At 40.6% G+C, this 22,880-nt stretch overlaps 1 protein-coding gene across 1 annotated transcript in view; it reads right to left on the bottom strand.

Annotated features, from left to right (window-relative positions):
- Nucleotides 1–6,347: 6,347 nt before the first annotated feature.
- Nucleotides 6,348–22,880, bottom strand: part of LOC127374230 (short transient receptor potential channel 7-like) — a 48,120-nt gene continuing 31,587 nt past the window's right edge. Inside the window, exons 8-12 of the mRNA XM_051419378.1 lie at nt 13,842–14,037; nt 12,990–13,211; nt 10,578–10,658; nt 9,676–9,751; nt 6,348–9,397 (exon numbers count right to left, since the gene is read on the bottom strand). Coding sequence (XP_051275338.1) covers nt 9,258–9,397; nt 9,676–9,751; nt 10,578–10,658; nt 12,990–13,211; nt 13,842–14,037 — 715 coding nt within the window. The 3' untranslated portion in view covers nt 6,348–9,257. The remainder of the gene's footprint in view (nt 9,398–9,675; nt 9,752–10,577; nt 10,659–12,989; nt 13,212–13,841; nt 14,038–22,880) is intronic.

The following is a 22,880-nucleotide window of genomic DNA, read 5'->3' as shown; positions in this document are numbered from 1 at the left end:
TCACTTGATTATCTCGCCAGAACACCAAATGCTTAGTCTCATCTCAGGAAGGAATAAAAAGAGAGGCATTTACTTTCCCTAAAGTAAATGACAAATGGATACTTGAAATGTGCAGCAGCTGTCATGTAACCACACAGAACTACCACTACATGTTAAATTATGCACATTTGCAATATGCACATTGCAGTCATTCAAATCATATTCTGTGAGGCCAAAATAGATTTGAACCTGCAGATATACAGTTACTCAAGTTATCAAATAAATGTTGAGTAGAAAGTGCAATATTTCCCTCTGAAACCTAGAGGAGCAGCAGAAAGTGGCATGAAAAGAAAAGACAAAAGTAAAGCACAGACGAATTAAGATAAATAATTTTTCCAAAGTCCACAGCAAAATTACAGTAAAAATTATCCTCTTACACCTAAAGCCATGTTTTTTGCAAGCTCGACACATTTGGCTTATGTGTATTTTTATTTGTACTTGATTTTATTGTAGTATAGGATCAAATACGCATTTTACTTTACTGTGTGTACACAGCGTAAACTCAGATCCCAGTACAGGTCAAGTGGCCTCTTAGCTCTAAAGCAAACAAAGCAGACTCTGCCCATACAGGCCACCGGAGTGCTTCACAGTGTGAGGAAAGTAAACAAACAACAAGAAAGGAGCAATGATGCCGAGGCTCAGCTAGCTTCTCTTTTACATTCTCTTCATCTGCATTTCAAATGTGCAGAATTCTGGGGAGGTTGCGTTCAGAATCAGTGAGGGAGGTTTTGGGAGGGATGGGAGGGAGTGCCTCAGGTAAAAGATTGCTTGTCTGAGTGACGGAAGGGTTTCTGGACCAGTAGCCATGCAGTAGAGCAGAAGCCCCAGACACACAAAACATGATGAAATGGATGAAGAGGAAGGGCAGGAGGAATTCTGTATTAGAAGAGAGGGAGTGGGGAGGGAAAGGAGGAGATCAAGTGGGAAATAACAGAACCAGTGTTCCCTGTAAGACATAATATCTCATCCCACCATGAATATGTGTGCTTGTGTTGAGTTTTGCTGCTAAGCTGAGTCTGGATGAAAAGAGGCAAGGGGGAGAAAGAGAAAAAAAGACTCAAAACAGAAACAATTAACTACTCAGTAACATCCAGGGTTACTATGGTCACAGCCACCTGTGATTCAGACAAAACACATAACACATAATCATAGTGACACATGAGATGTGAAAAGAAAGGGGGGCAATGGGACAGAGGCAAAGAGAAGAAAACAGTTGCTGACACGGACAGAAACAAACAGCAGATTTTAAAAAGATGAAAAAAAACAAAAAATCGGAGGGTGAGTGAGCGAGAGAGGGCGAAAGTTAAAAAAAAAAAAGAACCGAACACAGGACAGAACAAAGGCAAAGTGAGTCAGAAGATGAATGGTGGTGTAACAGCTATGGCTAGCCCATAAAAGGGAAACTATGTTGTAGGTACATAAATACACTTAGGGGAAATGTTGCTGTATATGACAAGCAGGCGGGCTTGTTATAAACATAACTTCCTCTCTGTGTCTTACTCATTCTCCTTTCATACTCACACGTGGGTCTTACAGAGAGTGAATGAGAGAATGTTTGCAGTCCAAGAAACACTGTAGCAATTCCTGTATTGCATTCCATTTCCATTGCACACTGCTGTCAGTAATACTGAAATAAAGACTCAAAAGTGAAGCGGAACAGTACTGTAGCAATGAGCCAAATGCGGCTAAACTGAAGCTGATGCCAAGGATGATAAGGATGACAAATGCTATGACACAAAGCTGTAATGATGCAGAAGGTGGTTATTCAGTTGGTTTCCCTGGTGAAATTAGCTGAATGTGCATCCTCTGTGTTTTCTGATTGAAGGAGAATCATTAAGTTTTCTTTGAAACTCAGAGGTTGTTGTCATGAGAAATATTCACATATATGCTGTGTTGTGACGTTTTGAAATGTTGCACTAATGTGTAAAATTATCATGTGATCTGGTATATTGTTTGATATGTATTACAATTAAGTGGCAAGGTTCAAGCTTCATCATCTCTATTGATTACATCAGAATCAATATTTCTCAGTTGGACTTAAAATAGTCTGTTGAGAGTTTTCTGACCATTTGAAACTATCTTGTTGAGTCTTTAATTTTTTATGGTAAAACTTACTGATTTATTTATTTTGTGGGAAAGAGTCCACTAAAAGAGGTATTTAAACTTAACTTAAATTTAAATCCTAACTATCTAAACCCCACTAAGGAAATACGTCATACTGGAGGTACATGAAGAGAAATTCCCTCAGATGGTCAGGGCTGGAGTTGGCCCAAATTAGGCAGGCATATTCACAAAGGAATTCAAATAGGTTTAATTGTCCTTTAGATAAGGTTAACACGCAGGGCGAAGACTGCATGCTTGATTAAGCTACCTTGTACACCAAGAAACATCAAGCTTCCTAATAATCAGGCTCTATGAATTACTCTGCAAACCACTAAATCTCACAAATGCATACAATTTTCTGCTCAAATTCTGGACTTCAAACAGGGCAGAAACTATTCTATGACATCTGTTACAAGACAGAAAACAGCAATACTGTGTTTGCGTCTCATTTCTCAGCACAGCCCAGAGGGCCGGTTGAGCCACCTGGAGGGCTTGTCAGGGAGTTCTCATATCAATCCCTCCATCCATCTTGATCCAGTGCGTGTGGGTTTGAAGAATTGGTAAACACTTGATGAGTCTTTTCTTCTGATAGGCCCCTGATAGCCCCTTGCTTCTCTACTCCATCAGCCCTCTGACTGCTCCAGAAATTAGATATTGGCGTTTCACCAATGATGGGGACTAAAAAGTCTCAGCACTATGGATTTGTGATTTTTTTACAGGCTGTCATGTCAAAGAAGTAAAAATGGATTGAAGTAAGATAATATTCTTATGCCTGTGATAAAGGTTGTATTGTCATGATATGATTGTAAGATTATGACAGCTTTAGTTTGTTTCAGAGGTTTGTCCTATCCAGAGGGCTTTCTTCTAATGACATACTGTGATGAGAGACTGAGATGGCTCAAGGAGGTGATTGATGCCTCGGATGGGAGCTGTACCCCCGTGTGAGTGTGTGACAAAATGATGAATGACACAAACTTGTCTGCGAGAGTCAGAACCACAGAGTGACTTTTGATTTTAGGCCTGCTTCTATGTTAATGTCCCTATTAATGTGTGAGTGTAAGCTTGTGTTTGTTGTGTAAAAGCAAGTTAGCATTCACTGTTTAAATGGGAGTGTTTATGACAGAGAGTCTGCTGTTTGAGCGTGCATGCATATGTGACTATTTGCGCCTAAGCGGGTGTGTAATGTGTGTGGTTTACTGGCAGAGAGAGGACATTTGAGCCCACCTACGTGTGCGTTCAAGCTTCTAATAATATACGAGGAAGGGTAAGCTGCTATTTATGTGTGTGTTTATGCAAGCAAGGAAGCATATTCTTTTTGTATGTGTGCGTGCTGCTAAGTTCGTCTCCTGAGGGGGCTTCCAGGCAGTAGGCAGGAGACACGTTGGAGAGGGAGTCTAATCTCTCCTCCAAATCCCTGGAATCCCTGTCTTTCAGAGGCAGGAGGTCACATAGCTCACTGCTCTGCCAGGAGAGACAGAAACAGAGGAGAACAGATGGAGGAGGCGAGAGGGATGGAGAGAGAGGGAGGATGAAGAGGAGGAGAGAGGGAGGGCGGGCTGGAAACACTTCCATGCCTTGGGCCTCTGGGACAAATTACACCAGAGAAGGGATGTCAGTTATACTGTGTTGCTCTAAGACACATTGTGTTGTCTCTGACACACACACACACACACACACACACACACACACACACACACACACACACACAAACACACATAAAAAAACACACACAAAGGGTTTATGCAAGCACATGGTCTGCTCACAGGCCATACACAACCGAGCATGAATAGATACACTTCCGTAAAATGTTATCTTGTGATTAAACACAGACAAACCACAAAACACACACACACACAAACACACACACACACACACACACACACACACACACACACACACACACATTGATGGAGTATGTTATTGAGTAACGCCCTTAAGGCCAAAACTCATATCAAAAGTCAGAGGGAGAGCACTCAAGGAAATCAGATTAATAGAATTTCCTGTGAACTTCCAAAAACCCATCTCCCTCGGACTGACTTTGTTGCTATGGAGGTAGACCAGCAAGGATCCTTGTTGGTTACGTGTGTGTGTGTGTGTGTGTGTGTGTGTGTGTGTGTGTGTGTGTGTGTTTTGTGGTTTTCTTGGGTTGAATGAAGTTATCTTTCTTTTGAGACAGTGTTTTGGCATTTCTACTTTATCGGCCTGCATATATAGTGCAGCAGCATGTGATGGTGAGGAGAGAGGAAGAGTGGAGGAAACAGAAGGTGAGGATGTGACAAAGGTTATAAACCAGACTCCACAACATGATGAGGAGAGGACGCTCCTCTGAGTGTACCCAAGCCTGTAATTGCGGTGATTGTGGAGCTTTCGCATAAAGCTGTGCCTGCCAACATTTTATTAAAAAAAATATAGCTTAAGCCAAAACTTGTTTTTGAACGGCAATATTTAATGTGTGTGCTCATCCAAAGAAAGCCGGACGTGCTCATGAAGGCCGATCTTAATGTAAAAACAACACAATTCACAAAGGAGATGAAAAGCCCAAAGGTTTGTACAGTGTAAAGATATCATGATCTGTTGGTATTAAAGTCTACAAAACAACTACCTACCTGCAGAGGTCATGAGGGGCCTTCGATGTATGAACTAACCTATTGTGGGTGTAACATTAAAAAGGCAACACAAATAGAAAAGAGTTTTTAATCAAAATATCTCTGCTCTTGAATTGACAATTTCTGCATAAACCAGTGTAGGCTCAATAAAAAGTCTCACAAAAATAAACAAGCAAAATTTGTCGACCCCTATCATATATAGTCTTAAAGATGACCATGTAAGGTAAATTTTAGTGACAGCTTTACAGTGTTCGTTAGCCTGTGTTTAATGGTCTTTCAGTGACACTCTGAAACAATACAGAGAGAGTGGCTAATGAATGGTATGGAGTAACTGAGGTCTGATAAACATCTGGCCATATGTTGGAACGGAGTGTTTACAGTGCTGCTTTAGAGGGCAGCTTTCAGGATGTCTCAGACACGCCAAGTGTGTTGGCGAGGTCAACTGACACGCACACACACACACACACACACACACACAGGTGCATGACTCAGCTGTACACATACACACACATCTGCAGGAAATCCAATCTCCATACTGTATGCTGAGTTTGTAGTAACCATCTAATACCTTAACAGTAGCATGAATGGACTGTGTTTAAGGAATTGCTCCTGAAGTACAATTCCTTATGAGGGTGGTGGAGGCATGTTTGGGTTGGTTTGGTATTTAAGTGCAGCTTAAAATTCTACATGCCCATGCCCAGTTTAAGATTTTGTAGGACGTCAGGTCCTTTACCTTTAGAAGTACCCAGTTAAAGTTGTTGTCAAGTCTATTAACTTGTATTTTGTTTGTATATCTTTTTTTTTTGCTTTTTGTTTTGTATGTAGTTTTTGAGAATCTTTTTGGGCTTTACGGTTTTAAACTCTTTAAACATTTGGTGGTATTCTGGATCTCTAGATTTTGTGGCACATTGTTAAGAATAGTTACTGTTGTAAATCCTACTGAGACATTTTTTATGTGAACTGGGCAATACAAATATACTTGACATATACTAGGTTCTGGACGCTGGTTAATGTAAAAGAAAAAATATCTTGTTTGAAAGCTTCCTGCTGTCAACGTTTCCAGGTTATTGCATTATCACTGACAGAGGCCTTGTTGGGACCTTTTGCATGTGACTTTTTTAAGCATGTCTCAAGTGTAAGTTAAATAAAAGATGTCCTGAGCTGCATACTGGTAAAGAGATCTGTGTGAATGGCTTTAAAAACTGTATTATTTAAATAATAAATATTAAATTCTCTTTGTACACAAACATATAAAGGTCCTTTTTCTATGTTTGTGTGTGAAGGAAATTCTGTGTACTGTAGATGTGTGTTATTGCACAGTGTACATCCTGGCTGCTCAAATGTTTGTTTAAAGAGCATTTGTTCTGGATGTGTACACGTGTGTGTGTGTGTGTGTGTGTGTGTGTGTGTGTGTGTGTGTGTGTGTGTGTGTGTGTGTGTATCATTGCCGGAGTGCAGACCAACACTGTAGCCACATGTTTGGTTTTGCTCCAGCGCCTGCCATCGACTGAGGGCTACCGATGGGGAAAAACACTGAATATTTAGTTGTTTCATCAAACTCCACAAACATACAGAGCACTGCAATGATTAAGCACACAGTTTAGAGCTTGCTCACTTTAATTCAAGGATCAAAAATATGACAATATACAGTACAAGATTTTGCTTTAATCAAGATTTCTTGCGTACAAGTTAAAAATACAGTATTTCAGGTAATTTTGTCTTTCAGGAGGTGGGAATCATAAAACTGTGTTCTTTTTATTATAAGCTTGGTTCTGCACACAGAAAAGAATTAGCTGCTCTCTCACTCTCTGACACACACAGTACAAATAAATAAACACACAAGTTTAAATCTCACTATTTAAACCATAACTTGACTCTAACAACATTTGCCTATCTGAAATAGAATTCAGTCACTAAAGATTATAAACTTCGTATCTCTAAAAAAAAAAAAATATTTTGAATTATGTTTAAAGCCTGGTTAATTACCCCTCAACTTTAATGGTGCTAAGAAGTGTGCTTGGGCCTACTACACCAACTAATGAGTTTAGGCTTTTAACATTTTAAAAACTACCTGTACGGATTCAAATATAGGTACATTTTCTTATGGAAATAACTCAACTCACAGTCTTGCAAGTTGAAGTTTTACTCTAATGAATAAAGATGAACAATCGGAATTGTTTTGATGTATAAGGGCAGTCATATAAATGGGTTAATTGGTGGAGTAGGCCCTTGCTGAATATTACTCACATGGCTAATGACATTTGATAGCATCCACACAATAATAGAATAATAGAATTGTGGTGTTTTAGCTTGATATTATTTTGTTTTTTGAAAGGGATGGAAGGGATTGTACAATGTGTTATGATTATCTGAATCCACAGCAGAGTAGGAACCAATTCAATCTGTGGATAAATAAATACATGCAGACCCGTGTTGTGTGAACATTGAATGCTGCTGTTTTGAGTGAGAGGATTTTAGAAATTACTGAAACATTCAAACTGGAACTATAATAATCTGAGAGAATCTTGTTCAAGTTGCTGAATTGTGACTGTGTTCAGGATGGTGAGTTGGGCAGAATATAAATAATGGATGATGGCTTTTTTTTTTGTCAAAATCCAAAAATAGGCTGCTGTTACATGAAGGACAGATACAGTGGCTAATCCCACAGGTCAACATAATCTGTAGCACCCTATTTGTATCTACATCTTTATATTGTTTGTTGTAGATACATTTTTCCATTTAGCACAATAAAAAAAGATCTCACTTCTAATGGGGAAAATTAACAGTTTATCAAACTCTGCATTATTATTAGGATCACGTTTTATTCTAGTTAAAGCAACAGTTCATCTCCTCAGTTCTCCTCGTCCTCGTGTCAGTCGAATAACTGCTAAAGTCTAACACAGCCAGTGAGCTAGTGCAGCAATATGTCAAATAAGTTTCCAAAAGAAAAACAAGGCCATAAAATTACTCCACACAGCTTCTTCAGCAGAATCCCAATGTTTTATAGCCAAATAACTGCACTGTTGTTCCAAAAGTCTCAGATCGCATATTTCTATATCGTACATTTTCTCATCTGACAAACGTCTGGCTGCCCTGCAGCGATTAGACAGGGGAGTTTTTCTGCCTTCATGTGGTTCTAATAATCACTGACCTCCTGTATTTTACAGCTGTAGCCAAAACTCCTCATAGACAACTCGTTTTTTAGTTACTATTTTAGACAACATGTGGCTTGGAGACACTTTGTGCTGCAAAGGCACGATGAAAAGGAGAATATCCACTACAGCTATCTAGGTTATATTTAACATGTCTATTGGCTTGAAGTTGTTCGACCTTGACTTTTCCTATTTGTTTTTGTATATCCTTTCTGTATTTGCTATCAATGAGTAAGCTATACTTGCAACATTTCTGGCAGCATGTGCTTGTGCTAGTACATTGTATTTGGAATTCTGAATAACTCAGACTGAGTGAGGTAAAAGGACTTGCCATCTGGAGTAATGTTACTGCCACTCCTTTTGGAACTCAAAGTCAATTTCTACAAACATAAGATCTCTTGGAGACAGCCCACGTGTCTATACAACACACTGTGTGTTATATGGACCTACAAAGGTATTTGACTGACATTACAATGAGAGGATGATGTTATATTTTTATATTTTTGAGTGAACTTTAATGACTTGTTTCCCGCTTTTTCCTGAATCATCTGTCTCCTGATCATAAGTTGTGCATTGTGGATGAAAATGCATTAATTAGATAGCCTGGTGTAAAAAGGGGTGTACAGTATCTCGGCAGGCGTCACTATGCTTGTCCTGACAAAGTGAAGACATAGAAGCAAAGCCAGTGTTTCTGGTGTGAATAACAGTGGCAGTTTTGTTTTCAGATATCTTGCTTTTTTGTCCCCCCTTCACTCCCCAACCCACCCTCTGTGTCATCCCTTCTTTAGGTTTCCCTCTCTCTCTCCTCCAAGTGGGCGATAGACTGATGTCTCTTGGCAGTGGATGTGGGGGCCCTCATCACTGCACTGCCTCAGTCTCCCTGAGGTGCCTCTTCATATCTCATGGTGCTTGTGTTCTCCTCATTCGTCTCCCTCTATCTCCCACCCAGCCTCCTCTGTCTTCCTCTCCTCTCTCACTCCCTGATTATACTGTCTTTGATTAGAATTCAGCTGTTGACACAAACCCCCTCCAACTGAGTTAACTTCACCTCTGACCCACTGACCTCCTGCTCACTTGCAGTCACAGCTATCTTCTCTCCACATTCCCCTCTAATTGGCCATTGCATAAAGAAAACACATTTGCCTTAAGGTAGCACATTTTCACTCTGTGTGGAGCTTTCATTCCACTTTCTTCCCTGTCTGTCTCTCAAACACCTCCCTTTTTTTTCCCTCTTCCGCTATCAAGGTCTTAAAAATACCTACCCTGATCCCTGCTTTCTGGCCCCCACCTCCTCCTGATTTCACCCTCTTTCACATCTTCCTCCCTCCTCCCCTCGCTCTCCTTCTTGCGAGTCCTGTCAGTGTCTCATGGTGTTCTTGCCAAACTTGTCGCCAAGTTGTTGGATGAGCAGAGCCAGCTCTCCGGCCGCCTGGGACTTCTCCTCCAGGAGCTCATAACGGAGGCTGGAAATGTCTTGCTTGATCTCCTTCAGCTCGCCTACGATACAGTCACACACGGACACAACAATCAGTGCACGTGAACATTAGCTCAGGTAAGCGCTTATCTACAAGGCCATGAAACTGTGCCACAGTTGACACGTGTAAGTATATACAGCACAACCTCATTTCATGGACTTTATCTCACACTTACAGACACACACACTCAAACTCCTACCTCTTGTCTCTCATTTACAGTCCCTACACTCAGGCGCACACATGCCCCGAGCAAATAATGACACAGTGACAGCTAGGCCTTAATAAAGAGGGAATTTTTACCTTCATTGACTTCATCGCTCTCTCTGTCCACTTGAGCCTTCAGCACATATCGCTTAATCAGGCGCTTCATGATATTCTATGACAAGGAGAGGAAAGCAAAAGATTAGATAGAAGGTAACAAGGTGATGTGACTACGTATAGTTTACAGTGGTAGATAACAGCACTGTGTCTCAGAGACTGTGTGTGAAATGTTGAGTATTGATCTATAGCCAAAAGGGATGCTATGCAGCGGCCGCTAAGGCTCAGGCAGTCACTCTCAACATGTAGGGGATCTGGATTTGGATCAATACCTGTCACCATGCATACAGCACACATACAAATGTCTAATCAAGTGACATCTCAATGCTTGGTGTGAGTGATCTTGTGTAGTGTTGGATGTTGGGAAAAAAACACACTCACACACAAACACACAGAGACAAAAGCATGGTTGACCAGTGAAGGAAGTAAGATTTCCCTCAGGGCAGAGGTGAAGGGCAGACAAAGGCATCTCATCCCCCCTCAGTGTGATATTTTCTGCTCATTTAAAGAGTGTCTGTTTTCGATCTCCCTCAAACAGCTCATTAAAGGCATTTTCTGCCTTACTTCGTTGCTCTCGTTTTCTTTTTGCCATTTCTCCCCTCCCCCTTTCACAGGCAATCACTTGTTCAACCCTGCCTTCCTTTCAGCCGATGCCCTTTCATCCAAACTCTCTGACTCCCTTACTCTTCCTTACATGTCTTTTCATATCAGTTACTTTTTACCTCTTCCACCCTTCTCATTTGCTCTCCATCTCTCTTCCTGTCGTCCTTCATCATATCTCTACTTTAGTTTGCTCTATATTCCTCAGCCTTTCATGTTATTCTTTCTTTTCCCTTCTCGTTATTTTCTGAGGTTCTCCTTCCATCCTTTGGTCTCTGTCTTACCTGGTATCTGGTCGGGTGTTTTCTAGATTTTCTGGGGATGAACTCTTCTCCTGGGCGTGGATAAGCCCTGAAGTGCTCATCCTGTTGCAACAGAGGAATACAGACAACAGTCCAACGTTAACGTCACATTTCAGGGTTGAGTGATTTTCTATAATGGAAACATTTGAAAAGGGTGTTAGAGAAGGTAACTGCTAAACCAAAAAAAAAAAAACAATGAAATGCAGGGCTTAGTGTTTGTATCTGGGGCTCACAGATGCCCTCAAAGAGAAGGCAAAGAGAATTGACAGCATCACTTGACCAGAGTGAATCTCTATTGCCTGACTTCTAGATGCCTTCCACCTCCATGACCTTGCGTTGTAGCTTGTGTGTCATTTCGGCACTGCAGTGTCAAAATGAGTTTTAACTTAAGTGTGGACACACACAACTAGCTGCTTCTCTATATTTACTAAAGCTGCAAAGGACTGCAGGTATCTCAACAGTTTAAAAATGAATAATAAACAACATGGGAAGCTTTATTTGAAGAATAGAGCCATTACACAACATCTTTACCAACCTACAGTATATACTAACAGAAACTCCATATTGTGGAATAGTTGTCATTTACCTACAGCAGAGACCATTCAGGGCAACATTCATTTGTGCTCTGATTGATTTTATAATCAAATTCATGAATTATGTTTTTTTTTTTTAAATTTTGCAGCAATTCATCTTGTGTTCTCTGAAAGAACAAAATGTCCAGTAATTGTTTTAGGACTTGAGACAGAGAACACCTACTGAAAATACAAATTATTTGCTACTGAGAGGAGAATTAAGTTTTTAATCTACTCACTGTTTTATTGAACCAAAAGACCAGATGGCAACTACTGTTTTATGCAGTGGTTTTCCAAAGCTTAATTCTCTTTGTTGTGTACTCTGTGATCTAGTCCCTATAATAACCTGCTTTGTTGGCCTCTGATGCCTCCATTTAACTGATATTCTTTTTTTTTTGCTTTTGGCAAAAAAATTAATTGTCCCAACTACTGTGACTATATGAAAGACATATCCACCAAAGGGCCTGAGCATCAACCATTGCATGAAAGCAAACATACTTACTGAATGAGAACTTATTACTTCCTTACCAAATCCACATACAAACGCTCATTAAAGAATATATTACCAGAGGCAGTTTCTTTTAAACATATAAGATCCAGCCATTTGAACTTATGTTTCACCAACCGCTGACTTGACTATCTCTCTGAACATATGCTGCTTTGAAACTAACATAATTAGCTGTAATTCAGCTCATCAATTTTCTTAGAGTGGAAGTCCCACTTCAGAAAATGGACCAAAAGACAGAGAGGAAACAAATTACTGATTCAGAAAGATCACGCTGTCTTACTTGACATTCTCGACGCTGCACTGTGGTCAAGCGTGAGCTTATGTATCGATTGCTTGCTGCACCTGCTTTGCTGTGCAGTTAAACTGTCAGAGCTGCAGAGAACTTTAGGAGCTCACAAAGGCAGTGGGGTGAAACCCATCTTGTCCCCATCCGAAACCTGCCCAGACATTTGAGCAGATGCAAGCAGATCCGATGGTCTGACTAATAGCTTAGCCGAGGCACTGAGGTGAGCCATTTGAGCCGAGGAATCAGACAGAGGAAATGCCTGCAGACAAGGCCAGCGCTAAGATTGATTCTGTGTTAAATGGCCTATGCTATTTTCTTCACGCAAGCCTTTCTTTTCATTACAGTGATCTTATTTAGATGGACAATCCTTGAGAAGGAGAAAGTGTGAAAACGAACAAAGCTCCAGTTGCATCCTAGACTTGCAGTAGGAACATCATGCATTTCCAACAGGGCCTTCTGAACACACTGTACATATTATATGCTGATGAGCCATAAATTGACAGTCATGGACAAACTGTCCTATACCTATAGGCAGTTTCACTGTAGATTGTTGTGGGTGCAATTAGTGAGCTTGTCCTTTGCCCCTTTTGCTGTTTCAACGGTATTTTAAACAAAGCCACATGGGAAACAAAACATAACATCATCTGGGAAGGAGCCAGCCAAAGAGAAATATCTAGATGGAAAATACACTCCTGGTAATTGCCATTGCAGCAAAATATTCTTTATAAAAAGGAAAAAATTGCTCAAAAGCAACTTGAGATAAAACCAAACTCTTTTTTAAATTACTGGTTGTAACTTTTATTTGTGTAAAGCATCACTTCATAATACCATTTTCCTATTGTCCGAGAATAATATAATATTATTAGCAGGTTATTAACTAGTAATTATTGGCACAGTTCCTGGAAAATGTAGGAACAGCTGAATGTGAGCACTTGGAAAACTTTGGAAAATCATGAATTAACCACTTCACAATGTCAAGAATAATGTCAACCCATTAGTTGTCCCCTGTCACATATACTGACACTGACCTTTGCCTGTGAGTTGAGCATGCCCAGCTCCAGCTCGTTGTTATGGCGACGGCTGTTGGCTTTGCAGAGGCGGATCAGACAGGACTTGATGCGGAGGACCAGGTAGTAGAAGGACTTTGGGCTGGGAACCAGGTTGAAGGGGGCGGGCAGGGTGCGGCCCTCATCAAAATAGGAGAGCCACAACTTGGCCCGGGCAAACTTCCACTCCACGTCGGCATCCTCCTGCATGGACAAAAGGACAGGCACATTTTAAATTGGTCACAAGTAAATAAAAAACATTCAGACTGCAGAAAGGTAGTTCCTTACTGACTTCTAGTTCTCGGGGGAGAAATGATCAGTTTAACTCCATGGTTTACTTTAAGGGGAGGCATTGGAATAGGGTAAATTAATGAATTCTTGCAAGTGTAGGTAAATGATTAGTATTCTATACGGAATTACTATAATTACAATTAGATGTGATTGTTATGAGACAAACTATGTTAAGTAGCGTTAAAACCAAAGAAGAAGAAAAAGAAACAACTGAACATCTATCTCTCAGTTATTCTAAGCAGTGATCTTCCTGTCTTTGACAGATCACATTTTTCAGTGATGTTTGAAAAAAAAGAAATCTATTTTGTGAAAGTACTATTTGTTTTTATTTAATGTTTTCTTTGTGACAACTTTCCAGTGCGACTGCTGCTTTTATTTTGTATTCTGTGATTTTGCCACTGCATTGATCTTTTACTGCTTGTGGTACTTTCAGCTTACTCTCTAATCCTCCTGCAGGCACCAAGGTGATTGAACAATGATCCTTATTGACTTGTTGACAATATCATACCCTTTTTGCATCGACTGACCATCTTATTTATGTACCTCTATCTCCTGGTATGAGCTGTTGATCATGGCAATGAGCATGTTGAGGAGGACGACCACCATTGTGACATTATAGACCCCGTACAGCACGTAGCCGATGTTCTCTATGAACTTATGGTCATACTTCAGCACCACTGAGATCACTTCAGACAGCCCGAAGATCGACCAGAATAGAGTCTTAAAGCTCTCCTCCACTCTGTAAAGTAAGAGGAGAAAATGTGGCACTAAGAAAAGAGGACATGGCAGCGAATATACTCACATAAATGCCCACTGTGTTAATTGCTCTTCCACACAGACACATGCAGACGTGCGCATACAAACACACAAAATGCATTTTAATGTTGTGAGGTTTATGAGGTGGCACTGATGAAATACCTGATGAGTCATGTCCAATTTGAACACATTATTCCATCTCTCTCTCTCTCTTTTCTCACACACACACACTCACACACACACACACACACACACACACACACACACACACACACACACACACACACACACACATAAAAACATGTTTGACATCCGCAAAGCCGATAAAGTAGGAAATGACTCAACTTCAGCATTTGAGAGATCATTTGGTTTATAGAAATCAGTTCATTAAATATGTAGCCTTGTCCTGTGTCGACCTTTACACAAAATAGATACTGACACGTCAGTGCAGTTAATGGGAAAACAATAAAAGTTTCACTTCATAACTTAAAATGAATGTGTATTCTGTATTTTTGTTGGGCTGTAAATGAAGAAACATTTCAACCCAGGGTTCATTAAACTCAATCAAAACACTGAACATTTTCAGAAATTCATGGTGGTCAAATTTCCTTTCTTCAGTTTAATTTGAAAGACACTGCGAATTAAATTTCTGAGACTCTTCATTGTACAGACACCAGACAACAATTGCGGTTGAAAAGTTCAAAAGCTCCACTTGCCTTTTCCCCCTGACATTAGAATATGATAAATCAAGCACATTTAAAAAAAATATGGTGTGCTTTTTCCACAGGTCCACAGTCGAATCTCCGTTGAGCCTGACGGATCATTCTCTGACACTGACCCAGTGTGTGAAACCTGTGAACATTGACATGCATGTCTGTCGTTAAATATTCCATGAGTGGCAAGCATGAGCCTGAGCCTGGCTCAGTCGGGAGAAAGATGCCGCCTGCTTGGATTGCTGGAGGGGATGGAAGTGGAAGGACGCTGTGGGAAGAGAAGATCTATAGGCTCCTGGTCTGAGGCTGTAGGCGTCTTCTAACTTAAGTTCTTTCAAAGAGACACAGTTCCATTGGCAAGCAGACAGCTTGGTGAAGGCACAGAGAGAACACACTCTTATATACATAAAAAGACAGAGACAGACAGACAGACACACACACACACACACACACACACACACACACACACAGACAGGTACACGCACACACACACACACACACACACACACACACACACACACACCCTCCTCGCTCTGACACAGACAGATGAAAACAGAGACTCCTCTGGGTACTTCAGCTTTAACCTTTCAGGAGGAAACCAAAACACATTCTTTAACCTTCAATACCAGATCCGTGTGTGTTCTCTCTCTCTAAGTCGGGCGCATAACATCGAAGACTATGCTCTGCCTTTATTCTAAACACATTTCCTTGACAAATACATTGCTCTCTAGGAAAACATTTACCAACACATGGTGTGCTCCCAACAGGTACAAATAGACTGTTGAAACTCTGTAATTACTTACTGAAAACCTCCTTTACTGTCTCTTGCAAGTTTAGCATAGAACAACCTTGTTCACCATTGTTGCTCATTAGAAACTCCTCTCCTGCAGTCCCTATTCCCTGTGCATCTCTGAACTTTAGCTGAATAGCATCATTAATGGTCAGTACTTACCTTGTATTTATAGCGTTTAACCTCTGAATATGTGATTTGTGCTATGAACTTTCTCACATGGAAAAGACATTCACTGGTTTCTCCATGTGAACATGCACAGAGCTTGGTGCTCAGTGCTGACCACTGTCTTGCAAAAAACATATTTTCTCAATCAGTGTCTTACTAAGTGATGGGCCCCTTTTCTGCAAAAGTTACAACAGCTTTGACTATTTCACATTTGATGCCCCCGTATACTCAACTCGACTGCTGCTGATACCAGCTCTTATACATACTCGGTGTCCTCAACACTTTCCGTACATACTGTACAATCGCTAAGAGACGGCTTGGGGAATTCAGGGCTTGCCAGACTCATTAATGCACCAGAGGCAGACAGTAGATTTTGTGTTTTTTAGCCTGTGTATATTTTTCATGGCTGCCTGCGGACCATGGTGAGGCTCTTGCTACATATTTACACAACATGCCGGTTAGTGTTTTGTGTAGCATCAACAATTGGCCCAGCGAGTTAAGTAAACACTTCTTGATTGCATAAGTTATCATCGTATGTAAAATGTAATGCATTCATATTGCTTTACTTCCACTCAATACCCTCATTTCATGTAAGTGTGCCTTTTGTGGCCTGAATGGTGCGCACACACACTCAGTACTCAAAAACTCAAAACACACACACAAAGGTGAACCACCCTTGTCCAAAGTAGACCCAAGGCAGTTTTCCAAAGCAATAAAACAATCACATAAATAATGTATTGATCAATTCTTGCCAGTACAACAAAACAAACAAAGATATCTCTATATGCAGCAAGCCATAGCACAAAGAATATACTTATACTGAGACCAATAGTAACAATAATCGGCTTCAGACCAGGGAAACAATCAGTGATGTGTAAGCAAGAAGTAAGAAACAGTTTTTAAATAACTACTTATAAGCATTACATTCACAGTCATGCACAGAGGCATGCACATTATACTATAATAGACTATCATGAGCAAAAAAATCACAGTGACATCCTGCAATGGATGCATGTGTAAACAGAAACACATTCACAAGCTTTAATAGTAGTTCTCAAGTGGTGTTCGTCTTTGTGTTGTTGTAATAGATGGCCTAGGCATCAGACTGCTGCGAGACTAGCAGTAACCGAAGGCCATTATCAACAATACCATCTTCTCACTCACTATTCACATCACACACATCCACCAGCCTATCGCGCAATCAGGAGAGCTGAGGAAGGTGATTTTTGTAGACTTGCCTTGAAAACCTGTTATTCTGAGCCTTCTCTCTTTAAATAATGTCTCGTCACTTATCTGGAGCCTCTCTAACAAGATAAAAAATGCTTTCCCATTGCTTTGAACAAAATATTAAAAAAAGAGGACAATTATCTGGTCACGATTACATTATGTCCCAATTATCTTTTTAATCAAATTATTCTGTCTCCCAGCTCGCCTTCCCACCCGTGTGAAATGCTCACTCGATTTAGATTTTAATGTTCCCAAAATGTAAGTGTAGATAATGATGAAGGGCTTTGTTCCAGGAAACATTAATGCGCCATTAAACCAGACACTTGCAGGAACAAACATACACACACAATTAAAATGACACACTTACAATATTCATATACACTGTTCATCGGTTCACCTTGGCAGATTGTTAGTTTAATAACTTCCAAAAATGGGTGAGACATTTATGTGTTGGCAGTGTTACTAGGATCCAAGTCAACTGTGTACTAATATCTACATGGTTACATACATTACACCTCCTCACTTCTATCCATGATACACTAACACAGATGGAATATGGATAGAAGTAGTGTATATTTGAGGGTAGAGGGTCTACTTCCACACTGGATAATGTTGAGTCACAGACAGCCAGTGCTGCTGTGCGAAATCATTTATTTTGCTCACCTTGTTTTTCTGCTCATTTAATTCATTGAAATCTGGGAGAGAGTCCTCTCTGGGATGGAAGTGCAATTACTGAAAATCTAAAATGTATCCATGGAGATCAACAACATTGATAAATTTGAATTGTTTTTTTTGTTTTTTTTGCTATTGTCAGCTATGGTTCTGGTCATGTGTGTATTATGCAATATCCTGTCACTGAGACAAATGAGATGCTCTGGATAATGGAAGATTTTAACAACCTAGGAATGAGATTATTTAATTTCAAAACTCGTGTGTGTGTGTGTGTGTGTGTGTGTGTGTGTGTGTGTGTGTGTGTGTGTGTGTGTTTTATAACAGCATTGTACAACAGGCAGTGAATCAGCAGGGACAGTGGGCATCTGGAGACAGAGATGGACAGTGTGTTATTATCTGTTATTAAGAGTGGCAGCTCCCAATAGGCTGCGCGCAACATGACGGCTTCACACACACACACACACACACACACACACACACACACACACCCTTACCCCTGCAGGACACTGACAGTAAAGAACTAACTCTATTACTCTCTCTCTCTCTCTCTCTACCACACACATACACACACTCACTCCACATGCAGCATGATGTGCGTGTGTGTGTGGGAGACTGGTGAGTCACCTCAGCTCTGCGGGAGCGGTCCAAACCCAATCACCGACAGGCCCAAATCAACCTCTTCCCCCCAGAGACGTGCTCTCCGTCTCTCTTGCTTTGTGTTTGTCTCTGTTTTAGCTCCTCTCTCGCGCACTATCATCTCCGCCTCTCGTTCATTTTCTCTATCTGTCTCACCCATTTTCTCATTATATTCCCATTGCCACTGCTTTTATATCTTTCTCCACATCACCCTCTCTCCCTCCCTCTCTCACTCTCTTTCTATCTTTCATCCCAACAGCTTTTAGCTATTTCTATGTCACTAAATATTTGTTTCGTTTGATTTATATTTTTCCTTTTTTTCATTATTTTCGCTCCTGATATATTTGTTTTCTTTGTTTAATCTGCAGCGATATGCTCTCATTGGCTGAATGTAAATATGTAAATGTAGACTTTGTGAGCGGCTGCACCCGGCCTTCTGCTATGTCTCTCTCCTTCTGCCCTTCAGTCATTAGCAAGATATTACATTTCTCCTTCTCGATCACCTCTTCCCTGTTTTCCTTTTTCTCCTCTCCTGTCCTCTCCTCTCTCTCCTCTCTCCAGCAGACAGATAAGTAGTCAGTCAGACAGACAGGCAAATAGAAGAAACATCTTTAAATATTAAATTGAATATTATTATTAAATTCTATCTGTTGCGCCAGAGGAGCTGTCGCCATAGCGACAGCAGGGGCATTGCCCACCTTCGCATTTAATGAATGAATGAATGCTGCTACCAAAAGATGCCCACATATGAGTGTGTGTGTGTGTGTGTGTGTGTGTGTGTGTGTGTGTGTGTGTGTGTGTGTGTGTGTGTGTGTGTGTGTGTGTGTGTGTGTCAGTTGACCTGTGTGTGTATAGTGAGACAAAAGAGAGGAAAAGAGAAAGGGGAACTCAACAAAAACGGATGTGTGTGTCTCATGTGTGTGCATTTTTATGAGTGTGTGGATAAAATGAGGCAAAAAGAGAGCAACACAAAAGGAAGCTGTTATGGTGTGTGTCTTCAGGCAAGTTGTGAGAGAAATCTTATTAAGTGGGGAATACAACACCACAAGACGAGCAATTAAGAGTGTTTTGATAGCGAATCAAGCTCGACATCAACTTCTATTTAATTTGCCTGCTCCCTGCCAGTCTGTTTTCCTGTCTCTCTGTTAGTTGCCTTTATCTTTTGAAAATACACAGCATAAACCAATGTGTTGGGACTGATTTTAGCTACCATTATGTGTGATATCAGCCAGTCAAATGATGAATTTGATGATGAATTTTCCACTTTTAATTTACCAATTAAACTGTTAATTATTCACCAAACCCCATCCTGTCATCCTATTATAGCTTAGCTACTGTACCTAGGCAAGCTTCTATTTCTGTGTATGTTGAAGCAGAACACACACACAGGGGGCTGTCTTTATTAACTTTTCCAAAACCAAAAACACATGGATTTGGGGTAGTTCCATGTCTTTTAAATGGATCATTAACTGGTGAGAATGCTGTTTTTTTATCATGGATATGCAGCCTCATTCATTGAGTACATCATCATGTGTATTCATCGTATGCATATTTAAAGAGAGTTATCATTACCCCCTGACCCCCTGAAATTCATGATCGCAGACTATAAATCAAACGCTTGTTTTTTGTCTACTTCTGTCTGAATTCCTAGTGTAATATCTGCCACCGTTGTACTGTAAACTGCAGTGGTGGTTTTAACTACTTTATATACTGTTGGGTAGCAATGATGCATTGCTAATCTATAACAATGCATCATATTCTATAAGATCATCATATGTTTGTAGTTGCTGTCCTGTGAGAACAACATATCTCTAAAAGGGGTTTTAAATAGTTTATTTAGCTTAAGGAGAAGGAGAATTTTCTGAACCCATAAAGAAACACTTCATCCTTCAATGTATTAGAAACAATCAAATCAAACTCAAAATCTCCACATGGTTCTGAAAAGTAACTAGTAACTAATATTTGCCTCTGAGATGGATAAGTATAAAGTGACTGTAACTAAGGAGGGCAGGTTTAGAGAATAGACAATTATTAATGTCTCTATACTTAATAAATTATTAATTTGATGGCCTAGAGAAGAGAACTGAAGCGTTTCCATGACCATGGGTGGCATGATCATCCTGCTCCGGAGCTTCTTAACTCAACTAAAGAAATGAATTTCAGTAGAAAGATTTAGTGTCAAATGAATTTCAGTGCTAGTGTGTTTCAGAGGGATTACATCTCACCAAGAGGGAGGAAATTGGATGCTTGACATCATTTGTCATGATAATGAAAGAATTTATTGAAAAATACTGAATACTGGCACAAACTCTAAAGCTACTGGTCCGAGCATTGACATTTAAAAGCCCTTATTTGTCACACTGCTTGAATGCATTCTTTTTCTGTCATTTTTGTCTCTCTCTGCTCTTTGTCTGTCCAGCCTTAATTGTAATTGTGTCTCCTGTCCTCATTTTGACATTCAGATGTGCTTGACTGGTAAAGGCTGAACATGACACCTCTGCCGTTCCCTCAGAGCTAATAAATTCTCTCTTTTGCTCAGCCCGACTCTATCTCAACCATCTCTTTCTCTCTCAGCTCTCTCAGCCACCTCTTATCCACCTTTTTATACGTCTCTCTCACCAGTATCCCAGTCTCGCCACCCTGTTCCAACTCTATCTGTCACTCTAGACCCAACAACTCATACGCTTGTTTTTTTCTTCTTCCTACTGACACTTTCTCTCAGTCTTCACTTTAGCTTCAACTTTATATTTCAGCCTGTATCTCCATATCTGCATTTCTATGTGCTTTCCCTACTTCACTCCATTCTTTCCTTTTGTCTCTGTTTGCATATCTGCCCTCTCTCTCTCTCTCTCTCTCTCTCTCTCTCTCTCTCTCTCTCTCTCTCTCTCTCTCTCTCTCTCTCCATTTACATTGCATTACATTTCTTTGTCCTTGGCTTTAATCTGATATGCCGCCTATCTTGCCCGTACGGTCTCAGTGCTCATTGTGTCTTTCAGTTCAATCACTGGTATGAAAAAAAGGCCCATGTTGCCAGAGCAACTTAATGACTAAGAAACGTAAAATAAAATAGCACATCGTGATATATAAGCAGCAGCCAAGTGAACAAGTAATAATTATTAACTGCTGGAAATAAGAACAGCTGATTAAATCTGTATACTGTAAATAATATGAATTATTTTCTGATTTCCTCCCACCTTTTCAAATGGTTGATGGTAAAATGTGTGCAGTCTAAATCTGTGCTAAGCCTGTTGGGCTGTCTGTTTGGCCTTCTCTCATCCTCTCTCATTCTGTCTTCGTATTCCTCTTTTGTCTTTGCATCCTGGTTGGTCTGCCACATTTTGCCTGAACAAACAGCCGAGCCAAAAACATCCTCCACTGCATCTGCATCTTTCCCTGTTGGTCTCTTCTCATCCCTCAATCCTCCCTCTTCCCATTGGACTTTATCCCCTTACTTTGCTGCACTGCTGTTTGCCATCTCTATGACTGTGCTGCATTTATTCACTATTATTTCCACTGTTTCACTTCAGCGTCAGTATAATCATTATTTATATGTAGAATTAGAAAGGTCCTTGCCCTCCCCGCTGTGTCTTTCTCTTTTACACTTCCCCAAAATATGCACAGCTTCAACCACTGACTATTTCAAAATGCTTTCCTATTTCATATGCCTCTCGCTTTTTCTTCCTTTTCCTCCCCTGTCCTCTCCCTTTGTGCAGTGTTGTCATGCATGGTTGACTAGAACATGGAGACAGGTCCACTGCTCCACCAGCACCGTCCACGTCAGAATCCTGATGAGTGCACGTGTGAATTGATCTGTTCATAAATGTTTGTTTGCCCACCGAAGCATCTGTTATAGCATATGCAAAAAAAAAAAACTGTGAGGGAGAGTGAGGATGTGCGAATGTGCATGCATGTCGTCCCTGCTTAAGTGTATTTGCCCATTTGAGAAGATTAATGTGTGGGCACTCAACAAAGAGTTTTTTTTTTAAAGTGTGTGAGTCAGATAGCCATCTGAGTCTTAACGCCTCTGGGGACTGGGTACGTGTGGCTATTACTGCTCAGTCTTCATTAAGCCCTATCCAGCTGTGCATTTACGTGTATATGTGTGTAAGTGAGTCTATGTGTGAGAGAGAGAGTGATATCCTCCGCCTCACTCCCCCACCATACCCCACCCCTCACATCCCTCCCTCCTTCCCCCAGCCCGAGTGGCCCTTCCTGGGGTATGATTACTACCTCCACCTGGCTCCCTCCTCATCTTCCTGTATCAGAGGAATCAGACCAGCCCTAACTTCCGCCCTCCATCCAACATGCCCTGTCAGATTGCTGAAGTCACACAGCCCCCACACACAGAACTGAGGACGAGCACACACACACACACACACACACACACACACACACACACACACACACACACACACATCCATACAGGCATATGTTCTCTGCTGGGTGACAGAGAAAAGAGATAGACGGGAGATTGTTCTTTTGAGAATTCACAATTTGCACAGAGCATAAGGAAGATAATTATTAATAGTTCAAACATATCGCAGTCACATCTAGTAGAGTGGTACAGAAAAATAAACATTCACAAACACAAAAGACACAGAAAAATGCATCACGGTGCAT

The sequence above is a fragment of the Dicentrarchus labrax genome, unplaced genomic scaffold (assembly GCF_905237075.1).
Source record: "Dicentrarchus labrax unplaced genomic scaffold, dlabrax2021, whole genome shotgun sequence".
In the NCBI taxonomy this organism is placed as follows: Eukaryota; Metazoa; Chordata; class Actinopteri; family Moronidae; genus Dicentrarchus; species Dicentrarchus labrax.
The sequence above is the reverse complement of the archived record's forward strand: the minus strand, read 5'-3'. Positions and strand labels throughout refer to the sequence as shown.